Source organism: Maylandia zebra, linkage group LG1 (assembly GCF_041146795.1).
Source record: "Maylandia zebra isolate NMK-2024a linkage group LG1, Mzebra_GT3a, whole genome shotgun sequence".
Classification (NCBI taxonomy): domain Eukaryota; kingdom Metazoa; phylum Chordata; class Actinopteri; order Cichliformes; family Cichlidae; genus Maylandia; species Maylandia zebra.
In genome coordinates, this window is record NC_135167.1 from 18874021 (window position 1) to 18888423 (window position 14403).

The 14403-nt window shown below is 38.7% G+C and overlaps 1 protein-coding gene across 1 annotated transcript in view; it reads right to left on the minus strand.

The window, feature by feature from the left end:
* Window positions 1-14403, minus strand: part of adam10a (ADAM metallopeptidase domain 10a) — a 34433-nt gene that overhangs the window by 7796 nt on the left and 12234 nt on the right. Inside the window, exons 3-8 of the mRNA XM_004543082.6 lie at window positions 11136-11254; window positions 9669-9827; window positions 5557-5654; window positions 5131-5292; window positions 1427-1519; window positions 950-1133 (exon numbers count right to left, since the gene is read on the minus strand). Coding sequence (XP_004543139.1) covers window positions 950-1133; window positions 1427-1519; window positions 5131-5292; window positions 5557-5654; window positions 9669-9827; window positions 11136-11254 — 815 coding nt within the window. The remainder of the gene's footprint in view (window positions 1-949; window positions 1134-1426; window positions 1520-5130; window positions 5293-5556; window positions 5655-9668; window positions 9828-11135; window positions 11255-14403) is intronic.

Sequence of the window (14403 nt, forward strand, 5' to 3'; positions counted from 1 at the left end):
AATTCTTTCAGCTTACAGTTTTGCTAATACGCCAGGATTGATCGTCTGGGTTTGTAGCGGTATACTTCATGTTGAAATGGTATCCAAGCTAATTCAAAAGGAGAGGAAAGAAGCACCAAACACAACAATCAATTACAAATGTGAGGGAAAAGCCAGTCTATATGAGCAATCTGTGGGAAGACCACAGCATGAAATCCAACAGGAAAGAGAGGCTGCTGGCATACTTTGCACTTCAAGGACAACAGTTTTTCTCACATACATAAATATAAAGAAATTAGAATATTTCTTAATACAAATGGCCACCTGTGCAGATTCTTGTGGTCTCAAAGCATTGCCAGAATATAAACAAACTCTGGGTCCTCTGATCACCACAGGAAAAAAAGAAATACTGGCAGTGTCCAGTGGTACCTATCAGCCTCATAGCAGATGCACCTACAGTATAAATTTCAAAATCCTATGTCCCTTCATTCCTGATTTCACAAAATTTTCTGAAAACTTGACCTCTGACCTAACAGCTGAAATCTGTGAGATTATAACTTTTCCAAGATTTTTAGTCGATGCACATATGGTATCAGTTTGAAACTCCTACATCTCTTCATTCTCAAGTTACCGCATTCACAAACTTGGGTGTCCTTGTCTCCCCGCCTGGTTGCCCGCCCGCCAAGCAGGGTGACAGCAATACCCCGTCAGCCTTTTTATGGCTGATGCGGTAGCACTATTCAAACTACTAAAACTGAGATCTGGTTTCTTGAACCAAAGTGATCTTAAAAAATAAAATGATCAGACTAATAAAAAAAATTATAATGTGTAGTATGGATAACTGGCTTGATAGCAAATATGATTATAGAAGTAATGTGAAGGTGTGTTACAAAACACCCAAACACTTTAAATGCTTCTGAGCAACGCAGGGAGTCACTACCAGAGCTCGGTGTGTGTGTCTGGTACCAACCTGAGGGAGCCCCAACCCACGCCAAGCCAAGCACGCCATCATCAAAGTCCCTGTCAGTAAAGACGTAGGCCAGGCAGTACTGATCGTGGTTCTGTTCAGAGTTGAGCTCCAAAAACTTCTCCACTCCGATGTTGGCAAAGCGAAAAGGATTGCTGGGGTCCTTTTCTTCAACTGTGGTATTGATCTGTGAGAAAGAGTTAAACAATCAAAAGGAAAAGTAGGAAAACAAAACTACCCCAATGAAGCAGATTAGTTTAGAATGATCCCGGGCAAGTAGACAGATCACTTCCACTTTTAATATCAGCAGGTTGATTTAGTTGTTATTAATAATGATAAATGAGGTCTGGTATAGATGAAAAATTCTAGCATATTAAATAATGGTAAACAAACATAATAATGTAACACTTTATGTAATTTAGGACTATAAATGGTGGCTGGCCTGAAGTTTGAGACCCTAAATGTCAAGATGAAACTCACCCTGACTCTTTTCACCATGAAGCTGATGTTACGTATGCCCTGGAAGTCCGTGCCCTGGTAAATGGTGTCAATAGCCTTTACGTGGCTGGAGATCTGCAGGGAGTGCAAGATTTTAGATTAGGAGTAACACAGGTACAACAATGAAAAAAGCAGTGAATTATTAGGTTTAAAATTAAAAAAAAATAAAAATAAAAATAAGATTACCAAATCTCTGCAGCTCCTCATCTCTGCTACAGGTTACTGGCTAAATTCCCAGCTACTAGAATAATGCCTACACCACATAAGTAGGCATTTGTTTTCAGCCTATGAATGTTAGATGCCAAGTTTGACTTTGTGGTCAGCTATGAAAAAAGCTAAAACATTAAGAATGAATGGATTAAGGATTACGAAAAAAAGGTCTCAAAGACTTTAGAGTAGGGGTGGGTTTTTATAATCGATTCATCGATTAAAATCGATTCTGGCTTGGATAACGTAAAATCGATTCATTTAAATCCTGAATCGATTTTTTTAATATAAATTTATTTTGCTTGAAATGCCAGAATCTTTGGTGACATCTCACAAAATTTCAAGAACCACCAAACAGTTAAGACAGTAAATGAGAGCAGGTACACGGATTCTGCACATAGACTTAAACACACGGTGCGACCCGCGGATCAGAATCAGTTAGATGTCGCCTTTCTCACGGTCGGGGCTGAAAGCCGACAGCTCGCTGATCCTGATGTTTCGGCGGGTCCGCGCTTTGTGTTTACGCCCTTTTTGCGCCGATTCTAAAGCTGTTAGTTTGATCTCTCTCCAAACAATATTGACCGAACCAGCAGCAAAAGAAGATCCAAACGATTCACATAAAATCGTCATGAATTCACTCTGACTTTTACTGTTTTGCTTCCACCGCGATGCACAGCTCTCTCTCTCTCTCTCTCTCCCCCTCCCTCTCTCTCTCTCTCTGTACTTCAAGAACAGTTTCCCTTTCTTCATTATTCGCTTGCTTGTTACGCACAAGTCTACCGTAGTTTACAGCGCTGTCAGCCGCTGTTTTTTTCCCTTTTACATTCTTCCGAAAAGAAAACCTCATTTCTGCTGTTCAATACTGAACAAATTTAAACTTTTTAAAATTATTCAAAATGCAAAACGCTTAACCGTGTCTCTAATAAAACCGCTGTAACTTCAGAGGTAATGTTCATATGTTGATTAATGGTTTTCTTTCGTTTTTGATGTACTGCAGAATATTTTTATAAAATCCCAGGCCAGGAAAATCACCTTCATGTTTTTCTGTGTTTTATCTTCAGCTACTTTGACACAAAGGCATCTGCTGTGATGCTCACACCTTTGATAAAGTCTTGCGTGTGTCAGCTTCCTTTTTATTGATACAAAAATATGTAAATGTACTGATTTGAATTATAATATTTCTGACTGTCGAAATTTCCCAGATTTAAATCGAATCGAATCGAATTAAATCGAATCGTGGATCGAATCGATTCGGGACCTTGTGAATCGGAATTGAATCGCTTCTAGAAATCAGTGACGATACCCAGCCCTACTTTAGAGTCAGACCTGTTACAGATCGTCAACTTTTCCTTAATGTCAGGTGTGTTTCCAGAACCACTAAAAACTGCTGTAATCAAACCTATACTGAAAAAGGACAATCTTGACAAGACACAAATGAAAAACTACAGGCCGATCTCAAATCTCCCATTTTTAAGTAAGATCATTGAAAAAGCAGTTTCTCAACAGCTCAATTACTTCTTAAAACAGAATAATTGCTACGATGCCTTCCAGTCAGGTTTTAGACAGAACCACAGCACTGAAACCGCTCTGACCAAAGTCTTTAATGACATATGTCTGAACACAGACAGTGGAAAAATGTCAGTCCTAGTTTTACTGGATCTCAGTGCAGCATTTGATACAGTTGACCACAACATATTACTCAAACGACTGGAGAACTGGGCAGGTCTTTCAGGAACTGTACTAAACTGGTTCAAAACATACTTAGAAAACAGGAAATACTTTGTATCAATAGGTAACTTCACATCCGAGCAGACAAGTATCACATGTGGAGTTCCCCAAGGTTCGATCTTGGGACCCCCTCTGTTTAACATTTACATGCTCCCACTGGCACAGATTATAAAGAACAACAAAATAAACTACCACAGCTATGCAGATGACACACAAATATATATCACAATGTCACCAGGAGACCGAGGCCCTGTACAGGCTCTTGGTAAATGCATTGAGGAAATTAATGACTGGTTGTGCCACAATTTTCTCCAACTAAACAAAAACAAAACTGAAGTAATAGTCTTTGGCGCCAAAGAAAAACGATTACAGGTCACCAGAGAACTTCAATCTATACATCTAAAAACCACAAACCAGGCGAGAAATTTGGGTGTAGTGATGGATGCAGACCTAAACTTAGAAAAACACATTAAGACAATAACAAAATCAGCTTACTATCACCTCAAGAATATTTCAAGGATAAAAGATCTGATGTCTCAACAGGACCTGGAAAAACTAGTCCATGCATTCATTTTTAGTAGGCTTGATTACTGTAACAGCATCTTTACAGGTCTACCAAAAAAATCATTCAGACAACTACAGCTCATTCAGAACTCTGCTGCTCGAGTCCTCACTAAGACCAAAAAAGTGGACCACATCAGTCCAGCTCTGAGGTCTTTACACTGGCTGCCTGTCCGTCAGAGCATAGACTTTAAAGTTCTGATGCTGGTCTATAAAGCTCTGAATGGTTTAGGACCAAAATACATCAGTGACCTCCTGACCCAGTATGAACCTTCCAGATCCCTCAGGTCATCTGGATCCGGTCCTTTATCAGTTCCCAGAGTCAGAACCAGACACGGAGAAGCTGCATTCAGCTTTTATGCTCCTTATATCTGGAACAAACTCCCAGAAAGCCTCAGATCAGCTGAAACACTCACTTTATTTAAATCCAGGTTGAAGACTCACCTATTCTCAGCTGCATTTGAATAAAGCACCAAATCCACACTTTTAAGCTTAAATTTCAAAACTTACACTAACTACTGATCTTATCTATTTCTGATTTTATCTGTTTTGATTTTATATACTGTTTTGTTTGTTTGTTTGTTTGTTTGTTTGTTTGTTAAGTGGGTTTAGAGCTCTGGGTAGCTCCCCAGCTGGGTCTAGACTGGGTCTAGAGAGTATTTTAAATTCAGGGAATTTAAAATAGAAAGTAGCTCGTCCACAGAAGGACTGGTAGCTCCCCTTACGATAAGGGTTCAGATCGCGCGAACAGGTGTGAAATGTGTGTGTTTAGTTAGTTTGTTTGTTTGCTTGTTTTAATCAATTTTAAATCATGCTTTTTATTTGTTTTTGTTTCTAATGTCTCTGTAAAGCACTTTGAATCACCTTGTTGTTGAATTGTGCTATACAAATAAATTTGCCTTGCCTTGCCTTACGAACTTCTGTCCAGCTAAACTTATTAAAAGTATAAGTTACGAATTAGGAAATTAAAATCTGATGTCAGGATGTAGCAGCAGCAAGTTAGCCCAAAAATCCGACTCCACAGAAATGTTTTGATTTGGTAATCCAGCATGAAGTCACTGGGAGGCAGCAGCTAAAACAAGGGAAGGGGTGTGAGCTAATGCTAATCAGCAAATAAGCAAAACAGGCTTTTTCAAATAAAAAAAGAAAGAAAAGAAAACAAAGATTTCACATACTGCATTTCCTCATACCTGAGCAAGGACAGCCTCTTTTGAGCCGTAGCGTTTGAAGAAGAAATGGTCAGTCTGGATGTAGAGCTGACAAGTGTTTTTTTCTTTAACCGTCGCCCTCTTCTTTCTCAAAATGACAGGAGTATCTTTAGATTCCTCATCTTCCAACATTCGTGTCACATCCTGGACAGAAAACGTTACGTTATGCTTGCTATCGATAGCATAGTTCAATGGCGTTTGGGGAAATAAGCACATTTCCGGTTTTGAAAACAATCCAACATTTTTATCCCCTAAAAATTTCCCTGGGCTAAAAAGTTTATATTGCCATTTTAAGTAAGGTCAAACACTAACAGTGTAAGGTAAGGTGGAAATAAGCTCATGTAATATCACGAGTCTTGTCTGCCTGTGTTTATCTGTTCTTGTTCTCTTGTTCTTAATAACACTTACTCTGGCTGGCTCTTCTGCTGATGCCTGGTACTTCTTCATCCTCTCAAACACAGAGTGGTCTGCGCAGCCACCCTCTGAACCATACTTATGAGGGTAATCTGTCAGACAGAAGGAGAGAAAAATGTTCTTGAGTGCCTTTCACCATATCCATTCAGTTATCTTCATCAGTCATTTATATCTTTATTTTAACATTCAGTACAAGAAGAGAAAGGCCCTGACTCCACTAGTTAAAAATCTGTGCAACTAGGCCTCTTTTCTCATTTATTAACAAAATCAAGGCAAAAAAAAATTGTTATGAGCTGGCTCAAAAGCCACAAAATAAAGCAGAGACTGACAGAGTTTGCAGGAACATTTGGTTTCATTTTAAATTGCTTTGTAATCTGTGGGCTCTTTCACACCAATAGTTTGTTTACTCTGTTTTGAATCAGTTGATGAGTTTGCAAACTTGCCACCTTTCCCCCTGGTTTGGTTTGTTTTCACATGGAGAAAACTTGAAGAGAACCAATTTGTGTCACTACAAGCCACCCAAACACGGGGAGAACATGCAAACTTCACAGAGAAAGGCCAAGTGGGAAGCAAACCCAGGATTGTCTTGCTGTGAGGCAACAGGCCTGACCACTGTTCCACGTACTGCCCAGGTGTTAAGCAAAACCAATAGACCACCACTGTAAGGAAATTAGGGCCTGCTCAAGTTCAATACAAAATTCAAACAAACTAATCATGTTACAGCAATGGAAAAGAAATTCTTGCATATTTACAATCACGGGCTCCACTGATCATATCTAAAAATTGAAAGTCTCTGTTTTCATATGAACAAAATACACTACGCTTCGCTAAGACTACAAGCAGATCCAGAGTTCAACACTGAGTGAAGCCTTGTGAATGTTGGATTTCAATGTTTCTGCATATTACTATTGACACCATAACAGATAATGGTGTCATAAACAATAACACTGACTTCAGAAACATGTTTCCTAAATGAAAACAGGTCCGTCGTCTCCTCTTTTAACTCACTGAAACGACCAAATACACTGTGTGCAATGTGCTTTTGAATTTTTTTCAAAGAAAGTCGTCTTTGTCCTCACAGTGAATGGCGTCTCATTCAACTGCTAATCAAAAGGCTTTTGCAGTTTGGACAGAAGTAAAAAGCTTAAGAGAAAGGCCAAATCAGAAGCAAAGGCTCCTCTGAGTCTTAAAAAAAATAAATAAATAAAAAGAATCAGCCTTCTCCACCCATTTCACTGATACCTGAATAAAAAACTGTACAGAAACTTCACACAAAAAATCCCCCAGTTAGTTGTGAGCAGCTTTACTGCTGGGTACTATCCACGTACGGTTCACAGTCCTCTGAAAACCACAACATCAATGAGACAGCACAAGAGCCATCACAATTCACAGGTTATTGCCCATAAAACAACATGTGTGACCTTGAGCTTGAGCACAGTCCTGATAAAGTCTCACTGGGTGATCACTGTGTGCAGCTTTCACTAAAACATGACTGACACTGTGCAAGCAGCAGGAATTCTTGGGAAAATGAAAAATTCCTTGTAAGGTGACAAATATGACCCTCATCTAAAGCAAAGCCTTGGTGAAGATCGATTAGCTGATCACTGTTTATAAGTTTGCTTAAATTCTGTACAAATCTATAGGAAGAGCAGCAATTCCTATGAATTGTGGGCAGACAGACAAGGGCAACTGGGCAGACAGATGCCTCCTCGTGACATTAGACCTTCAAGGTTCGTAAAAATGTCACCTAATTATCTCAAAACAAGGGGGATACATTCCGACTACCTAAAAATTGTTCAGAGAAGTTTTAAAAATATGTCTGATAAATACATATTTGAGTTTTAAAAATCACGGTACACAGCCAGAAACAACATCTTGTTTTATCTTTACAACCCAGTGCAGATGTTAGCAGAGACTACATGCAGCAGAAGTGTTTTAATGAAAAACACACTTCCACACAAGTTGATGTGCTACTTCAGTCTTGATTAACAATGATGAGTAGGGAAGTAGAAAATTTAAAAGGGCAAATAAGAGTTGATTATAGTTGCAACACTAAGGGAAGAAGGATGAATTAATGAAAGCACTACATAAACAATTTCAGTTCCACTTGATGTTTCTTAGGAAATTTAAGAAGTCATAAACTCCACTGTGGAAACTGTGACAAAACCTTTTCTTTGATTACCCTCATAAAGAGTAAAGTTAGCACTTCATTAAAGTGTGGCAGTTATCCCACCGAGGGTAGTTTTCTTACATAGTTCCCAGCACTTCTCTTACCACTGAATTTCACCATTGACCACAAACTCGTGCTGAAAGCAAACATCAACTTCTTTGTCAAACTGACCTAAACTTCATGTTCAGGATGAACAATGAGGAAAGCTAGGTCTCCAGCTTTGGTCCAAAGACCACAAACAGTTTTCAGCGGGAGAAAAGTGGCACATCAGGGGAGAAGTGCAACAAGGAGCAACTTCCTCTCTTACTATGACATTCACAGAAGCTGTGAGCTTTGAATTAGAGCCCCAGGGTCACACGATAAATACTGAGCTCTACTGTAATGCCCTGGGAAACTGACTGTAAACCTAACCTTTGGTACATGCTATTGTCTGCCTGCTTATCTACCTTTGCTGTGCTAAAAATGGCAGAGATGTATCACATGTCTCAAATGCAAACCTGAGGCGGTCAGAGATTTCCAGGGAAGGCTCTTGCAATGTTTTGAGTGGTTTCTCGCTAAGGAGACGGCCCTGACGGGGATAACAGCTATTATTTTTTTGTTTTTTAAATAAGTGCACTTGCTGAACTTTTATATTGTACCATTTGTTGGTTTAATTTTTCCAATATGCATCTTCTATCTCATTAGTGACAGAATTTCATGCTCCTGCTGTTAGAACATGAATTCAACAAATCATTAGGCACAGTCTGAGACTCTAAATCCATATTTCCTAAATTTCCTTCAGCAGATTCAGATTATATACCAGTGTATGTGTTTAGACGTGTGTTTGTGTGCTAGTCTAAAGCCACCACAGGGTTCATATCAGATTCCCTGCCATGCTGCTAAATGCACCCCCGGTCAGGGAGCACTTGCATACATTTGTGCGACCAGTAGAAATGCAGAATGTCATTTAGTACACACGAAGACCGTGAGTGTAGCAGCCAACTCAACACAGAGCTTTTGGACCGGAACTTAACCTTACAGTTAGCGCACTGCATGCCTGTTCCCATATGAAAGAGCCTTCATACTAAATTTGTAAGTCTCAAGTTACTGAATTGCATTTTGACTCACGCACTGTGCACATGTTTTTTCAGCTTGGTTGAAGTCAACCTCTAAATAATTTCAGATTTGCTCATCTTCATCGAAAACACTGAGAAACTTGCAGTGTCCTGGTTCTATAGCTCTGTAGCCTGACAAAAGCAGTGAATGTAAGCCATTTACATTCTCCGATCCAGTTTTCAATAGATACCGAACACCCTGTCCATGACTCAGGATGCTGAACAATATCCTATTACTACCACTACTACTCTGTCCTTCACTCAGTTTTAAGATCATAAACTAAACTATTAAATATGACGTTCAAGTACCAATTTAGTCTCAATGTATAATAACAATGTTATTTGGACAGCATAGATATCAATCACAGCTGTACATATTCTGATCAAATGTCAATTATTTAAATGTATTATCAGCAGGCAAGACAGTCTCACATTTCAAAACAGCTGGTGTGCTACAAAAATGGGCTCATTTATGCAATTTCCCAGTTAAGATTATGGAGGAGGAAGATAAGCTTGTTACTCTTTAGAGAGCCCCCAATGGTCTAGGCCCCAAGCGTTTGTCTGACACGCTGATTCAACAACTTCTGTTGCAACTGAATAAAAAATAAAATAAAAAAAATTCAAATTTCACTTTGTTATTTAAAAAATATAACAGAATTTTCCTTTGTGTATTTAACAATTCTTCACCAAGTTAATGACATTTGCCAGGGGTATAAAAAGAAAGCTTTTCTATAAAGAAATGTTTCAGACTTTGTAAAAAAATACCACTTGTCCAACAAGCTTCATGTATTGGTCACTATACTAAACATCAGAACACAAATGTAAATATAGTGCCTACTTACTGATGTCATCTTCGTGATAAATGACAGAGTGGAAGGGCACACTCCTGTCCTGTAGGTATCTTTCTGAAGGTTCAACATAGTATGTTCCTTGTTGGGTTTTAATGAAGCCCTCAAATCGCCCATCAACCAAAGAGCCATGTGTCAGTGTGCCCTTTTCTCCTGAAACATAAGAGGAGGAGGGTCAGCAGATGAAGACAAGTCATTTTTTTGTGTAGCCTAAAGTCGCAAGTAAATTGAAAAAAAGACTAACATGCCAAAGTGGACAAACAAACAACCACTCGAACCAAAACTGTTAAAAACAAACAAACAAACAAACAAAAAACACATGAAAACCTGAAAACACAAGCGAGAAGAGGAGAGAGAGAGATGGCGATCAATATGAGGAATAAAAATGATGATGATGATAGATGAAGAAGGCTTGGCTTATATAGGTTTCTGTTTTACGGTTTTGTCTGTTGTACTGCTTCTAGAGTATGAGGTTTGCTTTTTTGTCAGGGATTTTTTCTTTGCTTGTTTTTTTTTTTCACTTTTGGATTCCGACTTTAAGTCTTTGATCGCCGTTTTTGTTTTATGGGTTTTTCATGTTATGAATTTCAGTTTTGTGATCCGTTTGATTAAAGTTTTGATTTTTATGAATGTTAGTTTTACTTCACTGCCTGTTCCTCCCTCTGACTCATTTCTGTATTAGTTTATTAGTTCCACTGTTCCCTAGTCTGACGTCTTCTTAAGCGTCACAGTTCACATCAATATTTTCTCATTTAGTCATTTCCTGTTTTGCTTTGAAATGAGGATTTTGCATCTTATTCCTTTATTTCTCCTTCTGTTCAGATCAAGATCACCTCCTCCAAAGGATCTGGCTACAGTGGGTTTTGGACTGCTCCCCAGTGCAGCTGCATATGCACAAACGAACTGCACAACAGTGCCAAAAAAAAAAAAAAAGGTTTGATTTAAGGTAACTACAGAGCACCGGTGTGAAAACAACTTTATTCACGCTGTGCTTTTCCTGCTTTGTTACATGTGTGGATTAGTTATGCATCATGAATAACTTTAAAATGTTACTCAGTGGTTTAAAGAAGCTGACTTCTTATCAGCTCAGAAAATATTCAAGGAGTATACACCTCTCCTCCCCATCTGTTTGTTTGATGCAGACCAATCACTAAAAAACAAACACCCTTGTTTTTCCTCCTGTTCATTTGAACTCTACTGGAAACAGGCAGCAGGAAGATGTCCAGGAAGGGAGGGAAATAAGAGCAGCAGGAAGAACTGGGAAAAAAAAGAAGCTAAAAATAAGTCTTGTGAGATTTGGCTTGTGATTTGTTGTTTACTCTGCACATTTAACAACGTTTCATCAATTGAGAAGTCACCCAAAAGGTAATACAAATAGGCTTTGAATTGAAAAATAACAATGCTACAAATCAGATACACTACCTTTAAAAGACACACACACACGCGCAACTCAAGACTTACCATACAGTTCTCCACTATAAATATGTGATGTATCAATCGGGTTCTCCTCCCCTGACACCTCAATGACAAGATCTGGAGAAAACAGCTTTGAATCCCTCTTCATCCGCAAGTTAAAATGTCTGAAAAGAAGAATAGGAAACAATGTCCAATTACATTAAATGTCTAACACCACATTCAAACTTTGTACATTCCTCTGACTGTTGTCCACATTTACATGTGGACAACAGTCCTGCAGACAGACACTCATAATTCACAGTGTTGACAGTGTTTTTGTCATCCTCTTACTGAAAATTTTTAGAATAAAGGACCACAAACACTGGAAATCTACGACAGGAAGCTGAGAAAGCAGCCTTATTTACTTCACTAATGTTTACAGAGGTTCACCGTTCTAGTGTTGTTACCGAGTAGGCAGCTCAGTGAGTCAGACGAATTATGTCACAAGGAAAACCACATGAACCTTGCAAGTGCACAGACACTGTTTTATGTAACACTTTCAGTGGAAATGATGAGAATGATGTAAAAGGCAAAAAGGCAAACGTCACATGGCGCTCACATGAGGCACTTCTGAGAAGTTAGTGGTTCTAAGGCTTGAGCAGTTCAGATGCAAACTCCTTATCAGAAATCTCCTGACAAATTATAAATTCCTCCACATGACTCAGTATTAACCTTAAATGGCTCAAGACCTTTTTGGCTTTGGTGTGTTTACACAATCATCAGTAAGGCCAAAAAGCTGTTCACAGCAGGAAATCTTTAAGCTAAAGTAGGCTGTTTAACAGATTTTGAAAGTACTCCACACCTTTTTCTTTTTTTTTTTAACTCATTTTAAATACCACAGTTGCCCTTATAGGCAGGCATGGTAATGAGATTAATCATAGTCGGGCAGGATGTGTGCATGTTCTTCAATCCCTCAGCTGCACATTAGTCTCCAAACCAAAGCTAAGATAATCTCAGGTCATAGAGGACATAATACTACTGAGAACAAAGTGTATGCTGTGAAGTTTTCTTGATGTTCCAGTATACAGGTTTGTTTCAGACTAAGGATCTTACAGTAACATTTCTACACAACAATCATGGAAACATTCATAGAGCAAAACAAAATGAAAACACAAAATGCAAATAAATGCTCTGAGCAGTACAACGTGTCAGGGAGTGTCTGGCAGAGTTAGAAAGCAAGGCATTATTCATGGCTCAGACAGTTCAGGATTTCCCTCCCCAGGATGACTTTTTGACCTGCATTCAGTTTTTCCCAGTCCAGTTTTCATTTCACACCCCTTTTTTATTACTGTTTATTTTCCATGTATTGGTTCATTGTACCAAATGATATGCTGAATGAAACAGCCTTGCTTTTGGTTAGTATTCAGTTTGGTAAAAACTTTGTTATGTCATTAGGAATGCTTTTTATAGATACAAACATGTATAATAACCTAGACGGATCAAGTAGATTTGCAGTCAAACACAAGCTGGCCTCGTCTACAGATTTTCTGCCCAAAGAGCATTTCAGCTGAAGCCAAGAGAAAGAAAAAGGATCAAATATTTGACACAGAAGAGGAGACGATGAAATAAGAGAACTGCTAAACCTGTACGACAATGGCTGCAACATGACCTGCTGTTTGAAGTCGGCAGTGTTACACAGAGATAGCAACAGATACAGTATAGTTTCCTTGGCTTATTACTCATACTGGCACTAAAACAATAAATCTGCCTTCATAAATATAATTCCGGTCACAGCCAAAGCAAATTATTCACTTAGAAATATAACCTGCACTGTCATGTATTTAGAGTTAGTCATCAGGGATTGAGACACTGTCTGTGGTTGGGTTCAAAAAGAGAATGACTAGTTGGTAAGAAGCCTTACAAAGTCTAAAACCTAACTGCCTACTTTGCAACATTTGCCTCCTCATCTTAGAAGTTAACACCTCTGCGACAACTTCCCCACAGCAGCCAGGTGTACCACTGAAGTCACAAACCACTGGTTATTCTGTTATAAAAAACTGTTCTACACTTAGGATGTGGCTGCTCTTGTTTCTGAAGCAGTTGAACAATACAGTTTTGGCAGTGTTTCCTGTGTATCGAGAAGCTTGGCAAAGAGGAATCGTGGGTTACATCTTTTGTATTGCAATAATAGCAAAAAAGGTGTATAGAAATACACTAAAAAGCATCTAAAAGGCTTTCCTATTCAGAATTTCCATCCCAAAGTTCATGAAGCAACAGACTGCAGGGGCTCAATCATGTCTGCCACAAGTCGTTGACACCCATGTGAGTCAAGGTTCAGAGCGCAGCAACTCAGTAAAGGAGCTTAGTGTGTTCAGAGAACAGAGAAGCAGGAAATCCGAAGAAAGGGGAGAAAACAAAGCAGTAAATGAAGAAGTAAGACTTGAACAGTTGGCTTGGGCTTTGCAGAACAATGCAGCTTAACTGCACCTGTATATGTGATTTAGCTATCTTAGCAGGTTTAGTGGGAAGCATGTCTCTCCTGCAATGTGTGGAAAAACAAACACATTTAGTGTGTTTCTAATCACTAAACTATAAAGTGCCCTAGACAAAAAAGAGAAAGAAAGAAGAGACCAGAAAAAATACCAACAAATCAACATGGGCCGCAAGACAAGAAGAGAGGAATCCAAGGATAAACCCAGTGGTACTCGTCTCACAGCAGCAGCTCACTGCTAAATTATTCAGACAAATCCCAATTGCTGAACATACTGAATCAAGCATCTGACAGTCATCCACTGCTTAGTAAGCAGGCCAAGCACACAGAGATGGGGTGCCCTCAAGACATTTCTACAGAGAAAATTCCAACTAAAAAGGGGGCAATACCTACTTATCACTACATAGAGCTCTATTTACAATATTAAGTCGCTTGGTCACAATGAATCATCGTAAAATCATAGTATTCCCAAATTACTTAATTGGAAGAAATCAAATCAGGTCAGAAGTTGTTAAATATCAGTGCAGAAAGTGGGAAACAAGGACAACGAGAGGAGAGTAAGAGATGAAATCAAGACATAACTGGGAAGCAGTCCTAAGAGATTCTGGTTAAAGTGGTAAAATGTGGTATGAACCTTAACTTTAACATTCATTAATGGATAAGCCGCATTGTTTGACTGCTTCAATAATAATAATAATAATAATGTTTTTTGTCAAATATTTTTATAATTAAGGAAAAAAAACACTTATGCGTCTTATTAATTCATTATTAAGCTATAAACTACAAAGAAATGTGAATTATATCACAATCACAAGCATTGCATTAGCACATGCTTGCTATGGC